Source organism: Haliaeetus leucocephalus, unplaced genomic scaffold, assembly GCF_000737465.1.
Source record: "Haliaeetus leucocephalus isolate CR32 unplaced genomic scaffold, Haliaeetus_leucocephalus-4.0 Scaffold151, whole genome shotgun sequence".
Lineage (NCBI taxonomy): Eukaryota > Metazoa > Chordata > Aves > Accipitriformes > Accipitridae > Haliaeetus > Haliaeetus leucocephalus.
In genome coordinates this window covers 12,664,169-12,691,186 of record NW_010972587.1, presented here as the reverse complement: position 1 = coordinate 12,691,186, position 27,018 = coordinate 12,664,169, and the positions used below count along the sequence as shown (strand labels likewise).

At 42.2% G+C, this 27,018-nt stretch overlaps 1 protein-coding gene across 1 annotated transcript in view; it reads right to left on the bottom strand.

Annotated features, from left to right (window-relative positions):
- The window catches only part of CRADD (CASP2 and RIPK1 domain containing adaptor with death domain), a 75,171-nt gene extending 51,441 nt beyond the window's left edge, over positions 1-23,730 (bottom strand). The window contains exons 1-2 of the mRNA XM_010561875.1: positions 23,423-23,730; positions 20,258-20,275 (exon numbers count right to left, since the gene is read on the bottom strand). Of these exons, the coding sequence (XP_010560177.1) occupies positions 20,258-20,275; positions 23,423-23,730 (326 nt within the window). The remainder of the gene's footprint in view (positions 1-20,257; positions 20,276-23,422) is intronic.
- Positions 23,731-27,018: the final 3,288 nt, after the last annotated feature.

The following is a 27,018-nucleotide window of genomic DNA, read 5'->3' as shown; positions in this document are numbered from 1 at the left end:
GAGCCACAAACATACCCAATATAGTGCAATTCAAGTAGAAAGGAAACAGTTTGAATTCTTCCTTCTCTTCTACAACACAATCCCTACCAACTTCCAGGAAACTTCAGATTTCAGGAAAGTAAGACCAATGTTACATGAGCACATTGAATTTTATGGAAATAAAACATTTAAACTCCTTGTAAGGTTCTACGTCCATTTCTTCTTTTTATATATATATGTGGGTGGGTGTGTATACACATCTATTTTAGACATCTGCATACATCTGACTTCTTCAGAAATCTTAAATATTGATCACATATTGTGTGATAACCATGAAGTGCTAAGCTACCCACAGCCAACAACAATAACAGAACTATTCTCAGAAAAGATTTTTCTTAGGCTCTTGTAATATTTGCAGAAACAGTTCCATATTATTAATATTTATAACTATAAATTATTCCACTAGCAGATTTGTGTGAAAAATACAGGCATACTTAGTATTTGATACAAGTCTTCAGAATAAATATAATTAATGAATATGGTATAGTATCAGTTATTTTATATAAACATTCAATTTCTGAGACTGTGATACACTTTTTTTTTAAGAGGCTGTGCTAGCAAATAGGTTTTAAGGACTTATTGAATATACAAAACATATTTATCATGAAAATGATATGCTTGGAGGAATATACTCTCGATTTAAATGTGGATGATATGACAAAATATTTGCTTTGAGGAGAGGGAGGGACAGAATTAGAAAAGCAAACTCATTCTGTCTGAAATATTTAAACAATTTAGTGAACTTCCTACTCTAAATCCTACTCCCGATATTCAGTATGAAAACAAGTCAATATAGCTTGGTAATAAAACCAGAGGTAGTGCTGTAACTGGTAGCCTTAGGTGCAAAGGAATGAGTTGCTTAAATGCAGAATGTGGGACAGGTTCTCAGCTGATGGTCCACTGGTTTAGCTGCTTTCAGTGGGACTATGACAATTTAAACCAGCTGAAGGGCTACCCCACCATTTTGTTGTTCAAACAATTCAATATGATCCCTGCTTCAGGGAGAAAAGGAGGGCAAGATTTCTAATAAAATGAATACCACCACCTGATTTTGTGTTTTCTTTATTTTTAAAATAGGCAGAGCTCTAAAAGTCAATAATAATATCACATTGTAGATGTGGGACTGAAGTCAATAAGACACAGTAAATTCAGTTATGGGAAACAGCTTTGAATGGTTTTAATTATATTTTCCTAGAAAGGCTTATAGAATGTTATTGATATTTGACCTGGATAGTTCTGTTTTCTATTACAAAGTACATAATATCAATACAGCACCATATATGTCTGCATTCAGCAGTCCTTAACCCTTTGCAGGTCCCAAATGAAAGGAGAGGCAGGTGGATGTGGTTTTTTTTTTAATCTGAGAAAAGCAGATGCCATCAAACCTGTCACCTGTCATAATGCGCTGAAGCTTAGTCAAAGTAAAGAAGTAATGAGGTCTGAAACACCATCACATTCTGGCATGATGAAGAAAGAGAGCAGACTATTCATTTTGTGTATGGTATTTATATGCTAACTGCATTAGACATCTTCTATTTTACAGTTGCCTCATTCTTTCTCTCTCCTACAGCCGGCTCATGCGCCTGGCCTCCCCTGGAAGCCTCTGCTGTCTGTCACTTTCCAATGTGCACATTCCAGTTGATTGAATCCTTTATTAAATTAGATAACCCCATACTGAAGAAAAAAAAAAAAAGTAAAAAAAAAAATGGGGGGGGAAAAACCGCCATACAGTATGAACAAAGGAATCCAGTTTCTCAGAACTATAAATTTCAAATCCATCTGGCCTGGGAGGGGGACAATAAAAATATACAGAAAGTGATTAAGAAGTACTCCACTATACCCACTGCAGCTAGTTACCGCAGGTCCTGTGGGTCCATCCACCCTGTGCATTCATACCACAGCTGAGCAGCTCCGGGAGATGCATAAATGAATATCATTGCCTCCAGTGAACGTAAGGGAAAGCAGATCAGCAGCCGCTTGCCCAAGGCCACGCTTTAAATCAGCCTTAGAACTGGGAATAAAATTCCCAAATCATTCTGCTTTCTTGGTTCAGGCGCCGTTCAGTAGATTGCAGCACAAAAAAACCCAAACAAGCACACAGACAAAATTAACAGTTTGGTGTAAAGGGAAAATTATTTCAAGATAGGAGCATTGTGACAAGGCTAACAGCAGCCAAACAACACGCATTCGGGCTCAATCAGAGCACCTACCTGCAATGGAAGTGCTGATAAGCCTCAAAGAAAAGTGGGTAATTTTAGGAGGCCTGGGCATTATCAGCACACCAGTTCAGGAATAAAGCAGGATTTTTACACACTGCAGCCACCAGTAACCACCCCACTACTTACAGTATATATACTGTATATATATATATATACACACATATACTTGTAGAGATATATATATACACACATCCGTGTAGACACAGAAGACAGCTCTCCATGCTGATACGGTAAGGTAGAAGTGAAAAAGATCTGCACAGCACCTGACGTTGATGACAGAAACAAGCAGAGGCAGCAAGGTTCAGATGTATGCCCCAGTCAGACATCGGTAGGATACAGAAAATCAGAGCTACAAGTTTGACAGCAAATATAGGTTAGAAATACACAGGAGTGACTGGTGGAATAGGCCAGGGGAGTTGTTTCAACACCCTGGCACGCTGCTCAGAATGATCTTTAAAATCCATTAAAAAGAGAATACACAGTGAGACTGAAAAGGCAGCAAATGTAAAAGATTAAAGAAAACAACCTCCTGCCCAGTTAATGCTCTGCTGGGCTGTCCCCTTTACTGACACAGCATCAAACTGAAACCAAGGGGGCACCAACACACACAGCAATTTTTCTTCCCGTTTTCGTTTTAAATACCAAAACAGGCTTTCTTGTGCTCCACAACTTAAATGCAACCATTAACCCTAAGAAGGCAGGGAAGGAATTTTTCATGGGAGAAGTTTTATTCGTAACTCAATAATACGGGGATTCTTTCATGTTTCTCAAGAAGCTCCAAAACTAACCAGCCTGTTATTATTTGGATGGGCGGCACATCTGGGAGTGGTTTGAAGAAGCCATCAACTGAAAATGTAAGCAAAAGGCTCTTACGATAGTTTTTTTGATGCTCGAGGAGGAAGTCTTTGGAGAGACCATATACAGTGACTATAAGGGCAGGGAGTAAATCCAGCAGTCTTAAAGGGGGAAGGGGGCTTACTGCCCTCAAACTACGACAGGATCAGTCTTTGGACGCATAAGACGTATGGCATTCGGGTAAGTGCACCAGATCAGGCCAAAATGTAAAACAAAGCATCGATGAGAGCACACAGGGGGTTCAGAGATGACTCGACAACAGCACGTCGGGAGACGGTTTGTGACCTGCGAGACGGGCCGTAAAAAGGCAGAGTTAAGCCTGGGTGAGCGAGCCAAGAATTGCAAATGCATGAGTGCTACCAAAGTGTCCTTTAAAGAATAAAAATTCTGCTCACTACCACAAATAAACGGAGATCTGCATGTCAAGGAAGGCGCGAATCGAACAAGCCATCTGAGCAGGGAGGCAGCAGTCTGAAGCAGGAGCTAACGGGATGGTCTCTGGGCGTCCACATCCCACCCTCACCTTCACTACGGACCCAGCACCGACAGCTCTGTCTCCACAGGAACAACACTTTTTGCTGTTTTACCTAAATGCCCAGCTCCTGGCATCGTTTTGCCAAACCCGCTGCCCTTGGTTTTCGTGAAGAACCCCCCGCCATGTTCTTCACAATGAAGGGAGGGGGAAGACTTGAAAATGTTAACCCTCAAGAGCTGGAAATGAAAGCCATGCGTTGCCCCCTTCGCCATGCCCGCAGCTGGGGGGGGCACGCTCCAGCTACCCCCCGAGATGCCCTGGGCAGAGAGGCAAGTAGTTTCGTGCACGGTCTCAGGAGACAGCAGATTTCTGGGATCTTGGTTTGGCATCCAGACAAAGTTTAGTCATGGGCCAGATCGAGACCAGAGTCCCCCGTTTAAATATTTCTTCTGCAGGCACAACTGTCATGTAAACAATCATCTAAAACACATTTTCTTTGGTAACATTTTTTAGGAGGAGAACAATAAGATGGCATGTGTGACTGCAGCCCATCTCAGCCACCCATGGAAGCGGAGCAGACAGTTACATTAACTTTTTTACATCATTTTTTGCTATTGAGTTAAAAGGGGAAATTCCTTTTCCAAACAATTTTTATGGGCAGTCAGTGTGTCCTGGACAAAGATTAAGATCCACACAGAGTAAATTATGGAATAGTTTGGGAAGTTCAAGTGCCGTAAATCACTCGGATCAGAAGTTCTGAAAAAAATAGCATAAAGCAGCAATGACGCTTCCTGATAGAGCAAACTGAACCCTTTAAAAGAGCAACTATTCCTGAAAAGTCAATTACACAGTGCCACTTTTAAAAGTAGTCAAGTCGAGGCAGAACAGGACAATTAACACACCAGACATTACCAGCAGCAAACCTTATCTCAATCCCAGGGGAGCGGGGCAAGACAAAAACATTAGGTTATGCATAGTATCATACAGTCAAATCAAAACAGGTTGGGTAAAGGAAAATTGAGGTTTGCGCAGCTACTGAAACCATGAGCTCAGTCAAATGACAACATATACTTTAGACGAGTTTCCTCTTCTCTTCCAAATGCAATATAAGGTGCTGATCACAATCTGCTGAAACCCTAAAAAAACCTGTGCTGTAGTTAACAAAGATGTCTCCCATGGTAAGTTATGAATACGTGGCACTTCAGGCTTCACCCCTGGTGTTATACTCCCCTCCAGGAGTGAGAAGTGCCTTGCAAAAAAAGTTGAAATCTTTGGAAAGTGCATTCTCTGAAGCATCATGCCCCTGGGCCCTAAGGATTTTCAGTAATTATACCAGTCAGCTGTACCTTCTTTTATGAGCTTTAAACATGAACTACTGTAAAAGCTTCAGGGCCTACGAGTAAAGCGCCTACGCAAGATCAAGGCTTTCAAGTTTTTTATTTATTTATTTATGTGCTTCTTAATTAAAAAAAAAAGATATCATTGCTAGCCTTTAAGAAGCCTGGGACCTTTGTCCCTCTAAACAAGAACTCTCTCGCTAGTCCTGGTGCCCGGGGGGAATATGACTAGTTTCTACTCTGAGATGTTACCTAACACTATCTCAGTTTGAAGTTCAGATTTTCCCTGCATATTCCTCAGGGCAGGTCACAGAGTAGAGCTGAAATCTAGCACCTTCACCCTGAGATGTATAGAATAAAGGTCTGCAGGTGATGCAGTGACTTCTACTCCATAGGCGAGGTTCTTTACAGCAATTTAAATAAATTATTAGCAAATTAAATTATTTTTCATGTCACTATCTAAAGGTCCTACTACATATTTTTCTTGACAGATTACAATCCAACTGTTCAACCACAGTAAGAACAAAAACCAAAAAAACACATCATGGAATGACAAAGGAGCGACAAAAAGACAGCCTTGCCTAATTCCCGGAAGTTTGATGGTTTACCAAAAACTTTGATAAAAAAAATATATTCTACCTGTGGTTCATGTTTCTCATGGTCCACAGGAAAACAAGAACTACTTAGAAACATGATGAGAAAACACAGAATGGACAGGACTTCATACACCAAGAGCACCTTTTCCTTAATCTTTCCTGATATTAGAATAGTTCATTTGTGTTCAGGACAAAAATAAAAAACAAACCAAAACTTGAATCTTCAACTTGCAGCATAAAGAGTTATGACTGGCTTTATCTCCAAACAGGAATGATCCTTTAAAGTTCCATTTCAAGACTTCGTAATGAAACTAGACCAATTACTAGGCTTTGAAGATTAATTGAAACTCTACAAAACAGCTGTAGACAAAAGGCAAATTTCAGCTTCTCCTCTGGCTTTAGTCACAAAGAAAACTACCCTGAAATTAAGTTCTGGTGTATTTTACAGTATAAATGTAACACACGCACTTTCTGTACTGGGGCAAAGCTCCAGCTGCTACGTACTGTTTGTTCAAAGTGCAAGACGCTTTTCCAAGAAGACGCAGCTCAGCTGGGTGCTGCCTAGAGCGTAACACACCCAACTTGTACAGAGGGAAAAAAGTAAGCGATATTAAACAGTTCTAAAGACAAGACACCTAGCTTTTTTCTGTACTAAATATAATTCAATCATGCAGATTGCCCCATGAGAAAACACCAAGAACAGCAACAGATTCAGGTATTTTTCCTTCCAAGGCCAAAGGTTCACCAGCCAGCCTGGGTACACCACAAGGTAAGAGAATCGTGGTCTGCCAGAAGCACCAGTTCTCTTGAACAACCTCTTTTCAGCTACTTAAACACATTCATTTCCCATAGGAAATAAACTACTTAGGTATGTATGTATATTCTGAATTCAAGCTACCAAAAAAGGGTGACCCACTCAAAGCTGAGAACAGCTCTCAACGCTTTCTCGTAACCTGTAGGGAAAAGCAGGTGTAGAATTGGTTGTAGTTCTGTCAAATAGCTACATCCTCTTTGGCATTCCTAAAGCACCAACCACATTTGTGTGCAGACGCCAATACTTATTTTATAAACCTGGAATGGTGGGGGAAGATTATCTAATAGTGCATTTCCCGTACCTTGATCCTATATCATACCTTGTTTTGAGTGACTGCCTTCTGCCTCTATGTCTGAGGTAATTCATTTTGGTGTTCCAGACATGGCATATGTGCCTTCTTCAGGTATGTGTTGTATTATCACTTTGCATGAAAATAATGATGACTGTGGTGTTAAAAGACAGAACTTTGATTAGCTACTTCCAGTCAAATTAAAAAAAAAAAAAAAAAATCAAACTGAGTACTAAAACCTATGCCTAAAAAGGCAGTCACTGAAAACCCTGGGATTAAATGCTCACTCTCAGCTTATCCTTTCTTAGACCACTGTCCTGACTGGCTTTCCTACCTGGGAAAGGCATAAGAGGGCTAGATGTGGGGAAACCAAGAAAATTACTGCCTATGACAATCAAGGAAAAAAGAGAGAGGCTTGAGGGTTAAGGCATTCAAAAAATGTCAGAACAAGGGGCCAAAGGGGAGCATCAAACAAGGCATCCCTGACACCATTTCCCAAAGACGCGTAAGAAACCAGCAGGTGCCACCTGGCACCTCTCTGTCTGGAGACAGGACAGCAAAAGGGAGTAGAAGGAGGTCCTACCCCACTGCTGGGATTCCCCCAGTCAAGCTTCCTTCTCATGGTGCTGTGGGTGTCCAGCTTAACAGAGCCTGGCAGAGGTTAATGCTGAGTTCCTTGACACAGTGGGTATATTGAGCATGATAGACCCAGCGTGGCTGTCCTTTCATCATCTCGCAGCCCAGTGGCTATATTACAGAAATACTGAACAAAACCTCATCCATCTCTCCTTTTACAGCTAAGACTTCATGGGTAAGGATGTTTTCTGAGCAACTGCAAGACTACTATAGGAGAAGGAATATTACTAGTAACATAATGGATCCCACAGGTGGAAAAAAAAAACATCAAAGCCTATATGCCCCTACAGCTCAAAGGCAAGGCAAAGAACACTAGTAAGTTTGTAATGTAGGCTATGCAAGGATAGGATAAGGTTATGATTAAGTCTTAAGAAAGCCCCTTTTTCAAAACCAAGGTGAGGAAATCTATAAAACATAGTATGAGGAGTAAGCCCATCAGCTGTGGTCAGGAATCAGTGGGTGTCTGCTACACAGCTGCAATGATCTAAGGACAAAGCAGTAATCACAACTGTACATTAGAATTTATATTGGATATAGTATGACCTGCAAAAGACAGAAGACCGTGATGGCAAGCATGAATGTTACCACCACAAAAGAAAGACGAACAGCTTTTGTAGAAGGAGGATACTTCAGGGTCATTTTGGTGTTCACAATTTTTAACACAAGGAAGAAATTATATCCAAAAACCCAAATGCGACATCCAATTTCAGTGTCAGGCAGAAAATAAGCATGTAGATAACTCATAGCAGTTCCTTATGGTGAGGCAAAGCAGTCAATTCTTCATACTTTATATATTCTATGTGCCGATGACATTTTTATTAACCTTGTGATACCATTGGACCCAGAAGCTGATAAGAAAGGACATGGAATAATAACCTACCCACTCCAAACATCCTGACAAAGGCAGAACATGCAATCCTAGAGAAAGGTCCGAGGAATAACTTTGCTTTTAAATCTTTAAAGAAGATACAATACAATGATGTTTGGTTTGTTCACAGAAATGCCATTAAACTCTTCTCTGGTATGTATGACCAATGTGCTCTGCATCTCACAATTAAATCAACTATATGTTATAACGTTAACTGATCTGTGGAAGGGTTATGCATACGGAAATAGTAAACTGAGAAGGAAGAAGCTACCCAGAATGGGGAAGAAGCTCAAAAGTTGTGGCTCAGACATGACTGGAACCAGATAAGGAGAAAGGGAGCCATTTAGAATTGGGCATACTTGTTAGGGGTATAGGATCACAAGTGGCTTTCCAGGGGATTTTACACTCTGCTCCTGTACTAGCTTACTTAATAAACCAAAGGACTTGATCTATTCAGAGAGTAACTCTTCATTAATAATATGCCAATATACCTGCTTTTCTTGATGCACAAGATTAAATTAGCAGTCTGAGTAACCAAATGGTGGTAGCTCTATAGGAGGAAAAGGGCTATGGCAACGACTTGTACAGTCAATAGTAACTGAGCAATAACAAAAGCAAAAGGCACGCTTATGCCATAGGAGAAAAGGACTTTATCACTGCAAACCCTAGAGGTGTACAAGTGTTAGCTGGTGCCAAATCAGAAGGCTAATTAATGCCTGGCAGTACAGATCTCTTACCACTTCCCTCTTCCCACCAGGAATAGGCATGCTTTGGGACTGCGTGCCCGCTCTGATGCTCCAGGATTAACAGTTATTAGATCCCCAATTCCAGGACTTCTGGTATTCTCCAGCCTCGTGTGGAAAGAGTTCCTAATTACTCCACAGGCAGTAACGCAAGACAGTGATGAAGTCTGAAGAGCTCCAGACTTGTCTGGATACGTGTATCTCAGACAATGTTGCTGACATGATGACAGTTTCCCAGAATGAACCTACAAGGTAAGGACAGCACATACAAAAAATAGTGTCTGTCGTACATAAACTGGAGGGTTTGCAATTTTAACTGGACAGCTTATTATTTAGTACAAGAAGTACTAGTAATGCTGTATCCTGCACAAATAATTCATAACCCTTCCTCAATTCACACCAGGAGGAATCAGTTGGCATGAAAGCAGTATCAAAACATGGACATCCTGTGTATTTCCTTAACTTAGACCTCTGAAGCTTTATGGACAAAAGTTACCCACTATTTGATAATACTCAACAAAAGAATGCTGAAGTTGAAAAACCAAGCTGAAGAAGTGTACAACGGTGAACTTCATCTTGGGGGATGCTATCGGAAGGGCTGGACACTAACAAGTATACACAATCTAATGTTTAAGACCAAAGTGAAAGACTTATGCACAAAAGCAAAAAGCCAGTTCTGCTTTTCCTAACATTTACAGCTGATTACACAAGACTTGCAGACAATCTCATGGGATTACTGTCACTATCATTATCAAGATTGATTTTCTTAAAAAAAGTCCCAAAGCAATATCAGCACTTACCAAAGAGATTTGGAATGGGAAGTAGTACATTTGTGCAGGCAGAACAAGAGGAGGAAAACCCAGCACACTGCTTTCTTAATCAGAATATAATCCCTGTCAACAAAAAAACTCAGTGATACAGAAAGAATTTTACCAAGTGCATGGGCTACTAAGCAGTGGAAGTGAAAGCTGTTAAATTTACAGTTGGACTCAATGATCTTAAAGGTCTTTTCCAACCAAGATGATTCTATGATTCTAAATCATAAATTCATGGCTGTAAATCACAGTTCCCTTCTTATCTGGCTTCATAAAACAAATGGGGAGAAATCTTCTAAACCAGATCCTGGTATACCAAGAATTCTGTAAGAGGGTGCACATACTGAAGGCAAAATGAACACTGCAGCGGTCATATAATCACACTAGGAATGCCTCTGACCAGCATCAGCCAGGAAAACACCTTGTCATGCAGCAGGCTAGAGCATGAAACTCAAGGGAATAGCAGGGTTTACACTCCAATTCTTCCTGATGTTAGTCTGAACGGAAAGGCATCACATTACCGAGACTCACTTTTTCTCTAAATGACTTGATTTTTATTCTTTATACTACTGTAGGTGACAAATTGAAAAACAAAAGAAAAATGCTAGCAGAACCCAATCAAGACACAAAGAACTATGCAATACCCCCTGGGACTCCCTGTGCATCCTTCAGTGGAAACACAGTTGTTTTCACTCCTACAGACTCTGTTTATACATTATGGCCTAATCCTGTGTATAATTAAAGTAAATTTAGATGCAAGTAATCTGACTGAGGCCAATGAGCATGCTAATGTGCACAGTCACACAAACAAATGTTTGGAGGTTGAGTTTGACAATAAAGATATGTTAGCTCAGGCCTCTTAACTAGCTATTCCAATTAAACAAACTTGAGTAACACACATGTTTCCACTAATTGGGATATGGACACCATGTAAGATGACCATTACCTTCTGAAGACTGAGGAGCTCCTTGTAGGCCTTCGTCTTGTGCAAGGTATCAGATTAACACAGTGCCACGCCAGCAGCTGGCCAACTTAATTTTATCTAAACAGAGGTATGGTAACAGCCTTCTAATAAAAAGGCAGACATTTGGGCTAAGCATGTATTACACATGTCTTTCTTACCTATATTCTATCCATTGATCATACTGGAAGCTGAAAAATCCCTAACATAAGTAACAACTTTAAATAGACAAATTAAGTGTATATATTTATAGTTTGCATAGAAGAAGGAAGATCATGCACTTAGTTGAACAATTTAAAGATACAATAACATTGCCATATATGAGAACTAGGATAAATGAAATATATGAACAATAGCGATAAACGAAAATGAGACTCTCAGTAACAGGGTCAATTCTCCAGGATTCAGATGCAAGGAAGAGACACAGGTTTATCATCAATCCCCTCACCCCAGGACAGGTCTGAATTATTTTGCTAAAATCCATGCACGATTTCTGGGAAAAGTTAGGGGCATTAACAAGGGGATTCACAAAGACCAGCGTGCCAACTGAGAAGCTGCCTCAATTAGCACAGATGAAACAAGGAGAGAAACTCCAGCCCTATCTTGTCTCTTTCTGGGACTTAGATGCATTTAATTCAGCTACTGGGAAGGACTTTATTCTAGTCAAAACTCAAGATTTGAGCTCTCTCTTGGAGCGACGCCTCCACCAAAGATTTATAAAACACAGCTGAGGGGGCACTGCTCATATAAATTATAGATGCGCTTCCTTGGGAAGCGTCTAAGATGTCGAGTCGCAAGGTGGGGTCCTACTAATTTTAAACTATTCCACGCAAAGAGCTGCACCTCGCTGCCAGCTGCTGGCAGGGACGCAGCCCCATCTGACCACAGGTGTGTGCCGTGAACGCCCACAGGATTTGGCCCTGCGGGCGAGATTGCTGGAGAAACGCCTGGCCACGTGTCCCGACGCCGGCCGCGAGCGAGGCGCCGAGCTGCTCGGCACTGGCGAGAGGCGGACAGCCTGGGACCTGCCCAGAGCAGGCTTTGAAGTGCCCAGGGAGCTCCGACGGCAAAAGCCGCGGTGCCCAGGGACCTGGCTGGGGGCACAGCCAGCAGCTCGGTGGGGAAAGATTTAAGGCTTCCCGTTTTGGATCTGGGTGCCTGCAAGAGGAATGCCCCAAGAATCCTGAGTTAATTTCTGCTGCAAACAGCCGGCTAGCATTTCTAGCTATAACCCGACATTGCTTTGAAAACGAGCATTTTGCAGGTGAACTCGTCACATCCACCACGAGGACATGAACCTAGGGGATGACGAGAGCATTTTGCAACCATAACTGCAGCAATCGCTGTTCAAGCATATGAAGATGAAACTAATCTCACGTGGGGTATGGTAGAACTGGATCACAGAGAAATACATGACTTTTTAATTAAACAGAAGAGGAGTAAGAATAAAGAACATGTCGCTTTGAAAAGCTGAGCACACATAGCCAATGTTTACAGTAAATAAAAACATATTTAAAGAAATACTGCCTTCACATAGAAATACTAGAAAGTACTGGTTTTCCTTTTTGTTCCAGCTTTCCTTTCTCAACAGTTATTTTGCTGAGGATTCACATGCCCCTGCTTAAAGGCAGCACCAGCTGCCCACGGAGGAAGGCTACCTCCCACCAGAGCCAAAGACCCCCAGGGCTGGCAAGGGGCTTAGTCAACCCTTTACCTGTGTAAAGTCCTTTCACTCAACCGTAGCACGTTTTATTAGAAAGACTGAAACAGGCCGTTCATTAAAAAGCTCAACATATTATTAACTACAAATGAAAGGTAAGACTTTCAAAAGCATCAGCACAGGACTAAAATTGCCTACTTTAAAGCCAAGGGGAGCTTACCCTTGACCTTGACGGGAGGAGGGTTGGGTGAGCTTGGGTTAACTATGAGTCCTTTTGAAAATCCCAGGCAAGGTGGTGAAATACTAAGATTAAGAAGGCTGCCAGAAGAAGTGGTGCACTAATGGCAATTTATTCCCTTTGACCCGATGCATTAATGCTTATTTCCTGCACACACAAACTGTATGCTATAAATCAAATCGGCTCCTTGTCTAAATTTAGATTGGAAGAAACACCAAAGCTTTGCTTCAGTTCCTAGCAGAGGTGTTTGTCAAAACACATGCACAACTCCTTGCCAATACATCAATGTATGAGGGAACACAAATCTGTGCACAGACAAAGAAAGAGCAGGAAGAAAACTTAAAAAGATAATCTGACAGTATACTGGAACTATGGTCCAATGGCTAAAAGAAGCAACAAGATTGGTTTTCTGTTTACACAGACAATTGCCAAATATATAAAAATTGGCTTTAAAAGTCTTGTATACAAAACTGTAAATCTTCTAAAAAAGATAAACTGCAGCTGCATCACTCTGAGGTAACAAGGACTGATATTTGGGTGATGTAGTTCTCAATCATATAAACATATATATATGACTGTAAACAAATCTGGAAAGAAAGCTTAGTTGTGTATAGCAGTGCAGGGAGGGCTTCAAGATATAATAACCAAGCATAATTAACTGTATCCTAGAGGAACTTCCTGACCTTTGCCATACAAATGACATTTCCCAGTACAAAGTCACATCGCTGCTGATATTCTCAGTCGACAGGCAAAACGTGTGTGGAGTCTGAACTAGTTAATAGCTTTTCAGCTGCAGAAATTATTTTTCTTTGAAGGTTGAGACATGCTGGCATGTCAGTGTAGGGAAGACAGCATAGCACCCACTCCTTCACCAGAGAGAACGTTTCAGTCATCAGTGGCAAGACCTTTGTCCTGCTCTGCTCAACAGGAGTCTGGCCTCTGACTTCACTGGAGTCAGACTTTCACTGTGAGACGCTCGTTAACATTTTTACTGACTTTGGATGACTGTGCAGGCCTCCACAACACATGCTAGCTAAGGTGGGTGTGTTTGCTGCTTGGTTGGTTGTTGTTTTAAAAAACAGCATTCATAGACTTAATTTATGAGAGACAATAGATTTTCCCCATGCAATGGGAATACAAAAATTAAACAAACATTTTCAGATGGAGCTCCAAAGCAGTTCTGGAGGTGCTAAAAGAAAAGCTGGCCAGCTCTGAAGGAATTATGCTCTGAAGGAGCATATATTAGTGTGTATCTATGGGCCACAAGGGCCATTAATTAGTACCAACAGAATGCCTACACTGATGATACAGTGCAAAAATAACAACTGCATTTTGCTTTTTCACGTTTACAAGTGGCTCTATCAAGCTGCAGGATCAGGTCCTTACAAGAAAGTTTCCAGTCTGTTCTAGAAAACAATTATTACTATCTGTGCCATTTTTCAATGATTCCCTCACCACATCCTGAGACAAAACCAACTGTGGGAAGCTGGCAACAATTAAAACAAGATCTCGGGGATCATAGAGGACTGCAACTATGCATGTTTTTGGAAATACAAGACATGGGCATGATTTTATCATACTGTGATGCAAGCTGAGGAGGAAAATGGACAGCGAATTAAAATACTTTGTCTAATGGAAAACTACAGGCAGTGAACTCTGTAAGCCATTTAGAATGGGCATACCCCAAGATGAGAAACAGTACTATAAACTCTGGGAAATCAAGATACTTAAACAATCAAAGAAAAAATGCATTTATTTGCATGCAGCAGCATCCCTGATATGATGCACATCTACATCTATATGTATGTATGAACACAGAATTTTAGGAAGAAAGGATTCCAAGACTGCAGATGTTTATGGAAAAAGCCACCTCTTTCACTGGCCAGAAAAGGCTATGTCTATATTAGCAAGCAGTACAGAGCAATAGGAGAGGACCTACAGACTGATACAGATCATGCTGAGGATCTGGCTTTCAGACTATACAGAGCTGGAAGGTTTCACTTCTAACTGGCTCTAGTCTGGTCCCATGGCCTCTGTGAACACCCAGAGCACATTTTCCTGCTTAGATTCACCTGAAAGAAATCAAATTCAAACACTCCAGTTCACTTAAAAAGCACATTCCTAATCTGAACTAGAAGTCATGCATACATATCCAAAGTGTCCTATGTCAGCACCAGTTATATTTGGATTAAAATCCCACATACGGAGTACACAGAGTGAGATGTCAAGCTTACAGAATCACAGAAGAATTTAGGTTGGGAGGGACCTTTGGAGGTCATCTAGTCCAACCTCCTGCCCAAAGCAAGGCCAGCTTCAAAGTCTGATCAGGTTGCTCAGGGTCTTCTACTGTTGAGTGTTGACTGTCTCCAAGGATGGAGATTACACAGCCTCTTTGGGCAACCCTACTTGGGCCACAACTTCTGGTGGCCAGTGCTTAACCTGTCTTGTGAATTTTTTTTCCTTATATCCAGTCAGAATTTTCCCTGCCACAACTTGTGGCTGCCACTTCTTTCCCTTTTGCTGCACACCTGTAGGAAGAGTCTGATTCCCCCTTTTCTGAGTCTACTTGCCTTCTCAAAGAACAAACTCAGTTGTCTCAGCCTTTCCCTATACTTCATGTTAAACTAGCCACTTTGGTGGTGCTCCTCAGGACTCTCTAGTTTGTCAATCTCTCCCTTGTACTGGTGGCATAAAGCTAGACGCAGTATTTTAAATACAGCCTCCTAGTACCAAGTACAGGGGAGTAATCACTTCCCTCAGCCTGCTGCCTTTGCTCTTGCTGATGCAGTCCTGTGTGTGGTTAGTCTCCAGCATTGTACTTGCTGTCTATCAAGACATCCAGCTTCTTTTCTGCAGAGTTGCAACCGGGCAGTCAGTGCCCATCTTGTGTTATTTTGCAGGAATTTTGTATCCCGGGTGCAGGGCTTTACAATTACTTCTGCTGAATGTCATGAGGTTCTTGCTGGCCCATTCATCCAGCTTGCTGGGATCCCTCTGAGAGGCAGTCCCACTCTCCTGTGTCAAATGATCCCCAAGGCCTGGCATCATCCTGCCTTCCTGCTTTAGGCACAGTTCAGAAGACCCCAGAACACAAACTGACAAATATGCAAACAAAATTAATTCACCTACAAACTTCCCAAAGATACAGTCCCTCCCATCACCCAGGTCACTGACAAAGAGGTTAAACAGAATTGGTCTCACTGTCAGCCCTGAGGAACGTGACTCGTAACTAGCCTCCAGTTAAATAAATATTGAACCACTGACCACCCTCCTTTGAGCCTGGTGGTCCAGCCTTTTTTTCACCCACTGTGCAGTCCACCCATTCAGTCCATACCTTCCCAGCTAGCCACAAGAATGCTATCACTGTGCTGAAAGCCTTGCTGAAGTCAATTAAACGAAATCTACCGCCATCACCCACAGAGGCAGTCATTTTATCACAGAAGGCAAGAATCAAGTTGGTCAAGCTTGATTTACCTGTGGTAGACCCAAGCTGGCTGTTCCCAGTACTTTATTGCACATTGCGCATTTCGCTTACCACAGCGTACCAAACATAACAGAAAACAGCCTCTGAAAGACATAGGCTGGCTCCCTCAGCACTCTCAGGCACATCCCATCCAGGTCTGTGGATCTGTGTATGCTCACTCTACTCATGTAGCTCCTAACTCGATTCTCTTCTACTATAAATAGCATCTCCCTCATCCAAATTCCACTACTAGGCACAGAGACCAGGAACTAACTGACAGCAGGCTTTGCATATGAAGACCCAGCCTTTTCCATGCCCTTCTTCAGTGGTTGCCTCGGTCCTCCTTCCACTGCCTATGTACCTGTAGAAGCCCATCTTGCTGTCCTTCAGATCCCTGAATGGTTTCAAACTCAGGTGAGCTTTGCCCTTCATAACTCTATTCCTAAAAGCCCACAGAATGCTTTTATATTGCTCCTGGGTAGCCTATCCTCGTTTCCACCTCCTACACAATTCCTTTTTGAATTTTTGAGCTCAGCTGGGAGTTCCCTTTTCAGCCAAGCTGGCCTCCTGCCATGCCTGCTGCTTTTCCTGTATATAGGAATGGACCATTTTTGTGCTTTGAAGAGGTTTTCCTTGATGATCAGTCAGGTCTCTTGGGTGCTTTTGTCCTTCAGAACTGTCTCCTACAGCGTCCCATCAACTAGTTTCAGGAACAAGCAAAAGTCCAGGACCTTTACTCTGCTACTGGCTTTCCTCTCTTCTCTCAGTATCGCAAACTTGAGCACTGCATGGTAACTGCAGCCAAGACTGACATTAACAAACACATCCCTAAATAGTTGTTCTCTCTTTGTGAGTAGCAAGGCCAGTAGAGCACCTCTGTTAGTCTACTGATCTAAGACATTCATCAAGATATTGTCCCTTCTGCATTCCAGAAGCCTCCTGTAACACATACTGTGTTACATTCCCAGTAAACACCAGGGTTGTTAAACTTGCCCTGAGAACCAGGGCCTGCAATAGAAGCACTCTTTTAAGAAGGCTTCATGGGTTCATAGGGAAATTTGTGTTGGAAGAGACCTCAGCAGGTCTCCTGTCCAACCTCCTGTTCAAAGCAGGGTCAGCTCTGAGATCAGACCATGTTGCTCAGTATTCTATGCAGCCAGTTCTTGAAAACCTCCAAGGATGAAGACTGGTCAACCTCCCTGGGTCCCTGTTCCACTTCTTGACTCCCCTTATGACAAAAAAACTCCCCTCACAACCAGTCAGAACCTCCCATTTCAACTAACACCCTTCATTTCTCATCTTCCCACCATGCATTGCTGTGTAGAGCCTATCCCTGTCTTCTCTTGATATCCTCTTTGTAGGTATTGGAAAGCTGCTATCTTCCCTTCTCCAGGCTCTAACTCCTTTTGATTGGGAAGCCCTATAAAAGATGCCACCACAGTGTCTTTCTTACTGAGCTCCCTTCTGACCCTAACCCATAAGCTCTTGACCCGCCTGTTGCCCAGGCAATAGCAAAGCTCTGTGCATTCAAGACAATCCTTTGAAGAAACTGCAGTGGATCCTTGCCTAAGAGCCTGAGGCCATGCGCTATGGCACTGCAGTTGTGTGAACTATCCCTCCGTGTCTCTGCAAACCCAATGACATTACACTGCTGCAACCAGGGGCACACACCGGTGGGAATATGCAGGATGCATCCACCCCTGCCCAGGTTCTTCCCCTTGAACGGCAGGATGGAGAATACTGCTTGGGCTCCATCCCTTGGATCCCATGGGATCACCGAGTCCTGTAGTCATCCTTAATCTGCTGAAGTATTACTAGTGCCCACATGAGAAAGTAACAAAGTCTGATGATTGGCCAGGCCTTGGCAACCTCTGTGATGCCCTGGATCCAGTCCCTGGGGAAGCAGCAAACTTTGGAAGTCATCAGGTCTGGTCAGCAGATGGAGATCTCCATTCCCTACACCACGGAGTCTTCAATCCCAACTACCCACTGCTTCCTCTCAGTGGCACTGGTTATGAGTAGTTGACCAGGCAAAGCTGGCCCAAACACCTCTCTTGCCAGAACTCACTTCTCTCCTGTTTCCAGGGACTATATGTTTTATTAAATCTATATTATTATTAGCCTCACATATTTGTGTTACTGAGGATGACACCAAATATGGTTATATCTTTCCATTAACTTACCTGAAAGAAACTGTTTGAGACTGGACACAAAACACTATAGTTCTTAACCACGATGCCTAAGATTTAGGCTTCTCAAAGTGAAAAACATAGATGTAAGCAGCATAAACACAGCTCCTTACTAACACAGCAAAAAAGCAAAAAAGCAAATATTCCTTAAACTGTTAAAAAAAAAAGAAAGAAAAAAAATCTTACATTCATACACACATTAAAACCAAAATACATACACAGAACACTCTGTAGAACTAGGGAAGTTGATTACTTGTCCATGTCATGATGCATGCTGTTAATATTGAGTGTGTGCACAAACCCTTAATGCCAGACTTCACAGATCTCGCTGCGGTCAGGAACAAAGCCAAAGCCATAAATGTAACACCCGATTTTCAGGGGAGATGGGAATGTGGAAAAGAGTTTGGGAAATTCTCCTACGAGGATGCCTTTGAATCTCTCCAGAGAACCAGAGAACACTTTCTTTAGCCTCCAGGCATTGGGATGTGGCACAAGGGCATTCCTTCATCTCCAGGTCAATCCAGTGCGGCCAAGGCTGCTAAGCCCATCCCTTTCCTTCAGACATACATGGGAGGAAACTCCCCCTTCTGCCACTGGACTATACAAGAGAGGGGAGGGAAAGAGAAGAAAGAAAAAAACCACCGTCTTCTGTCCACCATTTTAGAGAGAGAAAAGGAATTCATCAGCTGCTCTCCTATCTGACATCCAAATGGAAAAGGCGAGAGACCAGACTGTTTCCTCACTGCATTAGACATGAGAGGAAGCAGAATAGGAAGAGGGCAGGCAGCAGCCAACAAAAGGTAAGGAGAGATGCTAAACTTCGCCATGTCCTAATGCTGTTGCATTTGAATCCGAGTTCTTAGAAACCTACAACCTGGCTGTGGAAAAAGGACTTTGGGAAAGCTGTGGGGGGAGGGAAGGATGGCTTTCTCAGAAGTACATGTTTTGCTTTGTTTTGTATTTGCATGCTTCATCCAAAGTGTTACACAACATGAAGCTTTATACAGCTATATGAGAACACACATTCCCCACACATCCAGGGAAAAACCCCAACCACACAAAAATCTGTTCAAACCAAAAAACCTCACCCAAGTCTAACAGGACCCTAAGGCAGACTTCTGACTAGGTACCACAACAGTAACAAAATCATGCATTGAAAAATATTCCTTGCTTAGTTGTGAGAGAACAGCTTTCCCAAGACGATTCTGTGTAACTCCATGCCCCAAATTCACTAACATTTGCCAGATAGCAACGGGTGCTGCAGGATTCCTTTGGCAAACGCTGTATCTCAGACTTTTCTCTTTCTCAGTATGCTGTGATTTCCTGTGGAATGGAGAAATCATCTATACTACAAAGAGGTCCAGTACTAACACTCTTAGAATTAAATAATTTTATAGCAACATATAGCACAGAGAGAAATATAATACTTGGGCAGAGAAATTCCCGAGCAGAGAGAGATTAGAAAAACATTCTCATAAACAAATGCCATCGAAGCTTATATTTTTTTATTCAGTGCAAAAAATATTGGGTAACTGTTTGCTGTTCCTAGAAAGAATGGAAATCTGTTGCCAACAGCTGTAGTTTTTTTGTAGGAATTATAATACTATATTGAAGATTTATGTGCCTGACAAAGGCATAAAGTTATCCAAACTAGGGCAGAAAAACCAGAATAGTCTTTTCCCAATGAAACAGACCCACATTATTTTTGTTAACTCTTACTACGGCAGTTCTCATCTTCAAAATCAGAAACTCGTACTGTGGTTGATGTTTATAATCATTAGATCTTGCAGTGCCACTCTGCACAGGTGAACTGTTTATCACAGGTTCTTAGATAAGCAAGAAACACACCCTATCATCTTGAAATAAATTAAAGTCATAAATATTTACCTCCAAAAGCACATGACTTTAAATTTTCTTCCTGAGATTTTGGGGTTTTACAGTGCTTTCCCTACCTTAAGGAAAGGTTTCCCCAAAGCTGTGGCCATCTGACAGATCCATATGAGAGAGGAGAAAGGTGACCCAAGGCAAAAGGCTGTCCTGTGCATAAAGTAAACAAGCACTGGGAAGGAATCTTGGGTCTCTTTGCTGCAATTTTACAGATGCAAGTGGCCCTACCTGCCTGCACATCACTCTCCTGATTCCCACGGAAAAAAATATTCCTCATGCTCTGCAGGATTATGGTCTTCTGTGTTCCTTGGAACTACAGCAGATAACAATATACAGAACTATTATTTTTAAGTCAACTGATGTTCAGCAATAAAACTCAGGCTATCACAGGTTTTAAAGTTCATTTATTTACAAGCAGCCAAACAGCATACTCTGGGTTGAATCTTGGGCCAATTTACAGTTACCCTATATGCTGCTCCATGAACATTACACCAAGTTACACAGCTTGGGAATCAATAACCCCACTGCCTTGGAAGAATTTGCCCAAAGGCTCCCAATGAGTCAGTGGCAGTGTCTTGTCTAGGTCTCAGACTTTGGCTTCTATTTTGTAGCTGCTCAGTCCAGGAGATCATATTTACACTAATCACCAAAAATGTTTTTATTTCTGTCCTTCTGAAATTGCTGTTTGTTTGGTTCGGTTGGTTTGTTGGTTTGTGGTGTTTTTTTTTACTAGGGGAAGAAAATAAATTTAAAGCTTCTTAACAATTACAGTTGTGATTTTTTTTTTTTAACTGGGAACCAACAAAGTATATTTCTCAGCCAAAGGAAAGATAGAAAGCCTGATCCCTTTGAACAAAATGCACAATAATCCAAAGGCCTGCATAGGAAAAATCACTGTGCATGTGCCACAGTTTTTAAGTTCAGATAGAGAAAACCTAAGTCTACTTTTACTTACTTTAAAAATCCTACATGTAGTCAGTGAGAAGAGAAAGACTATAAAATAAAACCTTCCTTCAAGGAACAACTTGCCACCAGTCCTTAGTCCTGCAAAAGATCTGCAAAAACTGAGGATATTTTGCTTGAGTAAACAGAATTTTAATCGAGCATAAACAAGTGAACACCAGGCATGCGATTTCCGTAAGTATGTATGATTCAAAGGAAAAAAAGATTTAAAAATCTGAGGCCATAAAATCAACTTCAATTTTAAAAGTTTTGGGGTTGAAAAAAAGGTACTGTGTATATGGCAGGCTTTTTTCACTACAAATGGATTCTTTAAAAGAAATTGCCACTGACAAATCATCATTTATAAGAACTGTTTCCAATGAGGGAAAAGTTAAGTTATCTAGCATGGCACTAAAGAACACATTTAATTTTAAGTATGCTTATAGTTTTATTAGAGCCAATGGCTTTTTCCATGCTTAAGGCCAAGCATATGCTCAAGTACTCTGCCGAGACAAAAGCTTACAAGTTTGTTGTTTAGAATGCAAAGCGAGGCTTTTTATCCCAAACCACATTTTCCTGCATGTAATCAGCACTGATGATGCCACCATAGTTTCCAATTCATTCCAGGGTGCACTCAGCATTTATTAGGGCACAGATGGTGCTCTCTTTCTTTTGCTTCTAAAGAACATGCCTAAATATTAAAACAAACTTGGCTATCTGCCTCTTATCCTGTTCTTACACTCTGTATTGCCACAGTAAAAATAACAGTAACCTTTGATCTGGTTTGGAAGCCTTTTCTAATTTACACACAAAATCTGGCAACTGGATTATCAAGTCAGCCCACTTGAAACCAGAGAACCCGATATGCATAAATCCAGCACATTAGTCACAAGCGATCAAAAAAAGAAACAAGCAATCCACAAAACAAGCAAAAGTACAAAAATCAGAAACAATTTTTCTGGTAACAAACTACGTGATCCTGACTGTACTCGATGGCTGTGTGTGCGTTTCTGGAACTGTAAGGATTATTCAACAGCTTAACCAGCAATTAGCAAACAAACAGGCTGATTTGGAAGGCAAATAAAGAGCATTGCCATGACAGGATCTGTCATAACAGCGAGCAAGGTCTTTCCCAACACACTCAATGCCACAAGTATGCATTGTGCTGAGAACTTGCAGTGTTTTCCCCTATGGGCAGCACAGGACATTTATTTCCCAAATTCTGAAAATTATTTACCCATTCCCGAGCAAGCATAAAGCAACCTCCACAGAGACCCAACAGAAAGACAAGCTGTCATGATAGTCCATTAAAAATGTCCTAAGGTAAGATAACGTCAGATCTGTCCAGCAGATCTTGACAAAACGTTCTTGAACATGCAGCTGAACTGGAACGCAGGTGCACATGACAGTCAACGGGTCTTAGTCACCCACCTTCACAGGCTTTCAGTCTCATGCAAAGCACACTGACACTGGAAAAATCATGTGTCATGTGCATCAAAATACATATGACCAAACTCAGATAGGGGGGAAGAGTGGAGGGCTTGGAGAAAGATTAATCAGACTGCTCAGAAACGATGTTCCCAAGTGCAGACTATTTCACTATCTCGCTGGTAACATGAGGTTAGCAGCCAGCGCATGCTGCCAGAATCTAGGGCAAGAAACATGCATTTTAAGCAGTTGTTTAGAGTTCAAAACAGCTCAACAATTGCATGCACATATTGGTAAAGAAATCACTTCCGAACAAACATCAAGTCCAGAACACTAGTTTTAGAAGTACATTTAAATGCCAGAAAGCCAAAGATTTCACTAAATAAGATTATACAACACCCTCTAAATCGGTTAGCTCCTGGGTTTTTTTTAAAAACTTAGCAATGGCTAGTAATTTTGGAAGTAATGATCCTAGATATTTGCACTCCAGTAAACATAATAAGCTAACAATCTAAATTAGCATATGCTACAAAATCAAAATGACATTAAAATCAAAATAAGAGTAAGTAAATAAAAATTCTGTCAACATGAGCAATCCAGAAACAAACCACTGTAAAACATACATAAAACAAAGAATAATTGGGTATGGATGGTGAGAAGACTGTTCTGCAGCTAGTCAAAACTACTTTATAGTCCGTTTCCTTTAGATAATGGAGTCTGGGTCCTCCTACATCCCAGCCTCTCCCAGAGCAGCCTCTCCTGCTGTCTCCTGATCTCCTGAAATCCAGCCCTGCTCATTCCCCAAAGTTTGCAATACTTCTGGCGTTTGGCTGGCTTCCAGCAAATTCAGGCTGTCCCCTTTTGTTGATATCATGCTCCATATCTACACAACACGTAACTTGAAATTATTGGTACAGTCAATACTTTCAAACTTACGGCTTGAGAGCAAGCTTTAAAATATCAGCAACATGGCCTTACCTGCAGGATCTTGTACTGTCATTTCCTTACGCTTCACCATCAGCTTGTCTTTAACCCATGGGAACTCCTGTAAGGAATCCAAGAATGCATCAAAAGCCTTGGGTCCTCTGGTGGGGAGAATATCAAGGAGCATCATGGTTTTCCTCTGAGTGGTGGTTTGGGATTTTATTTCTTGAACATGACTGTCCGTGAGAATCCCTTCCTGGTAGAGATACTGAATAACAACTCCATCCACCAGCACCTCTGTGCAGAGCTCCAGGCGCAGGGAGCGTAAAAGCTGCTTGTCTCTGGCATCCATCTGGCAACCTAGAGTGTGAGAAAAGGAGTAGGGAAATGCATGAAGATTAAAATACTTCAACCTTTAACATCCCGAAGTGATGTCTGAACATCCAGAAGTGATGTTTGGTACCTGGCAACCTTTAGAAAGAATGCCAAACTCAGAACCACCAACCTGAGAAAACTATTAATGATCCCCACCATCTTCTTTCCACTCAGATTTCACTGCCTCACGAGCTAAAATGCAGCCATTTCTGGGAAATATTAACAAAGGAAGAGAACCTTTGGCATTGTGAAGACCAGTCCTTTGCTGGAATAAAACCCATGCCAAATAATCCCGCTCATTAACTGGTCAAGGTTCATACTAAAGGCAGCTAGAGCATTTGCCAGTCCTTAAGAGACTCTACCCCCCAAAAGTTAAGAGAGATGTCACACCTGAGCTCTGTTACTGATGCCTCTGATGTTACTGCTGTTGCACTAGTGCAAAAGCAGCAGCAGGACTGGTAGATGCACCACAGCCAGGCAGCAGCAGCAGCGACAGTCAGCAGGCAGCTTTGGCCTACGCGATGCATTTTAATTTTCAGAGGGGTAGAAATGTACCCTACGCACCAGGTCGTTCTCCCCCCGACTCATCCTGGAAGGCTGCTCTGGAACTCAACTGATCTGATGATGAGAAACCTTCTTCAAATTTCCATCTCAAATTTATCCACCTTCTATTTATAGGTGTTTGTTCTGCCACAACTGTTCTTTAGCTTAAGTATCTCTTCTCCCTCCCTGATATTTACCCTTCTAATGCATTCACAGGAAGCAATCGGATGCCCTCTGCCAGCTTCCATTCCACTTGACTAACACTCTGACTAGACAAAAGCTGGAAAAGATGTATTTTATAGCCACTCTACCGAAGAGGAATCAAGGTCCAGAGAGACCAAGCAACTCATCCAAGATCATACAGGGAGTCCGTGCCAGACCTATGAATGGAATCAAGATGTCCAGTCTAGTCCTTAACGACAAACATATCCCTAGGCCCATTAATGGCACTTGAAAAGGAAAATGACAGAGTAATACAATTAAATTCTTTCTCATGAGTAAATAATGAAGTAAAAAACCTGCAGCAGGTGTTGAGCGTGATTACCAAGTGAGTTTCTGATAATTAAACTAGACACTGCTGTGCGAACAGCTAGACCTTGCAGAAAGTGTACTTAATTCAGGTTGAGAATACAAGGAGAAGCAGAGATTTTCAAAGCTTTTGTAAGAAACCTGCTAAAGTCTTTATATGGTGAGAGGTGCCTACCGGCTCTCGAAGCCCCATCAAAGGTTGGTTGGTTGGCTGGCCTGGTTGTTAAAATCTAGGGCAGGCAACCAACAGAACACATAGGCACGTAAATGGCATCTTGGACAGAATGCAAGGGCCTAGGACCCCAAGAGAGACTGGAAAACCCCATCTGTGACACCCCCCGATAAAGCTACTTTCTGAAAACGCTTCCCCCGAGCACTGAGAGCATTGCTGGACAGCACCTTCCTGGGAGAACTCCATCTCTCCTGGGTTACCCAGTATGTTTCTTGTATAGTGAAGTGAATTTTGAGATGCCTGCCTTCTGTCTAGGGGCCATTTGGGAATCAAACATCTATCCTGGCTATGTCCTTAAAAAATGCTAGTTTGCTAAGCATAGCTCAAACATCAAACTCCATCATGGAGTGAGATGATAGTGCAAGCAAGGAGATGGAAAAAGAGCAGGCAGGAAAGACAACTGCATTTCCCCATTTGATGTTCGGATGCTCATTTTGGACAGGTGAAGCTGAAGATTTTGGTCTCTAACACGCACTAACTTGAAATGACTGGGAGCGATCACTGGACTAAAGCAAAACCAGATAAAATTCAGGCAGCAGATCCCCACCATTTCTCCCTTCCAGGATTCCCTGACCGCCCCTGAGCTCATGAAGCCCTTGCAGAGTTTAAGACAGGCACCCAGCAGCAGCCCTGAGTGCGTTCTCTCAACCCAGGCAGAAAACTGTTTCAGATGCTACGAAGCTCTTGTGCTTCACATTCTGCAGGGGCCACCCAGAGCCCCATCCAGGAGCCTCCTCGCCCACGTGCCGGATGAGGAACATCGACTTCTCCAGCACTTGATGAGTTCCCCTTCTTCATGACCGAAGTGGTCAATGCTTTTCAAAAACAAGGCCTTTTCAAACCGTCTCAGTTTGTACCTTTGTGCACTGAAAAACACCTACCAAGCCATGACTCCGAAGGGGGAATTTCTGCTGAAAAAGCCCTCTGGCTCGCTGACTGCAGAGTGACCACAACTGAGGCTTTAAAGCCCTAAACACCAAGGGCCCTTAACCCCAAGGTCACTGGCCGAGTAAACTTCCAAGATGGGGCGTATTGATTTTTAAGGTCTTTTTAAAAATTAAGGATTTCTTTGTGCGTGTCTACTGTGAGAAGGAATGTCTTGAGTCAGGAACTAAGCAGCCAGATATGGAAATATATCAGAATTTTGGTGTGTAACAGTGGAGGGCCGGAGTTTAGCACAGCATAGAATTAATTTAATTTTAATCACAGCCTATACCTAGGGACCCAAAGTAAGGTCCAAAATAAATTTTCTCCAGTAATGCTGTGCTAGAGGTAAAGTAGAAAGATGAGTCGTCCGTTTACCCAAAAGATGACATGGCTCAAACCTTCCCTGGATACTTATAAAAATGCATCTTTTCCACTGTAGAGCCAAATTTTAAGAAATATACTCCCACGTCCTGCTGAATGAGCACAGTCCTTGACTTACCACCACACCAACACAGCCAAGTTTGCATTTTTTCTGGACCTGGCACAGAATCTGTCCACGAACGGCGGTAAAACTTTTGAAAGCCTTGACCCTCAAAAGACCCCTTCTGATCCTAAAAGGAACGTTCACTTAGTTCTTGGCTGGAAATGCTTTGGCATTTTCCCAAACACCAACTGCACTGGGCTGCTTGTGACTCCGAGTACGTGTTCCCATGTGCCTGCTTAGCTAAGACTAACCTAAGACTGCCTGATCCACGAGTGGTTTTGGCTATTCGCAGCACGCCTACAGGTTAAAAATCTCACCCCACCCCCCCCAAAAAAAAAAAAAAAAAATCGAGTTTTGCTTTTAACTTTTTAACCCAGGTCTGGAAGCTGCTGCTCCTGCCCCAGTCAGGGGCCGGCTGCCACCCGAGCCCCGCGCCTCCAGCCCGGCCGGCGGCAGCAGCAGCACGCCGGCCTGCCTTCTTTCTTTCCTCCCTTCCTTCCTCCCTTTCTTCTCTCCTTCCTCCCCCTCCGCCCTCCCGCCGGGCACGGCTG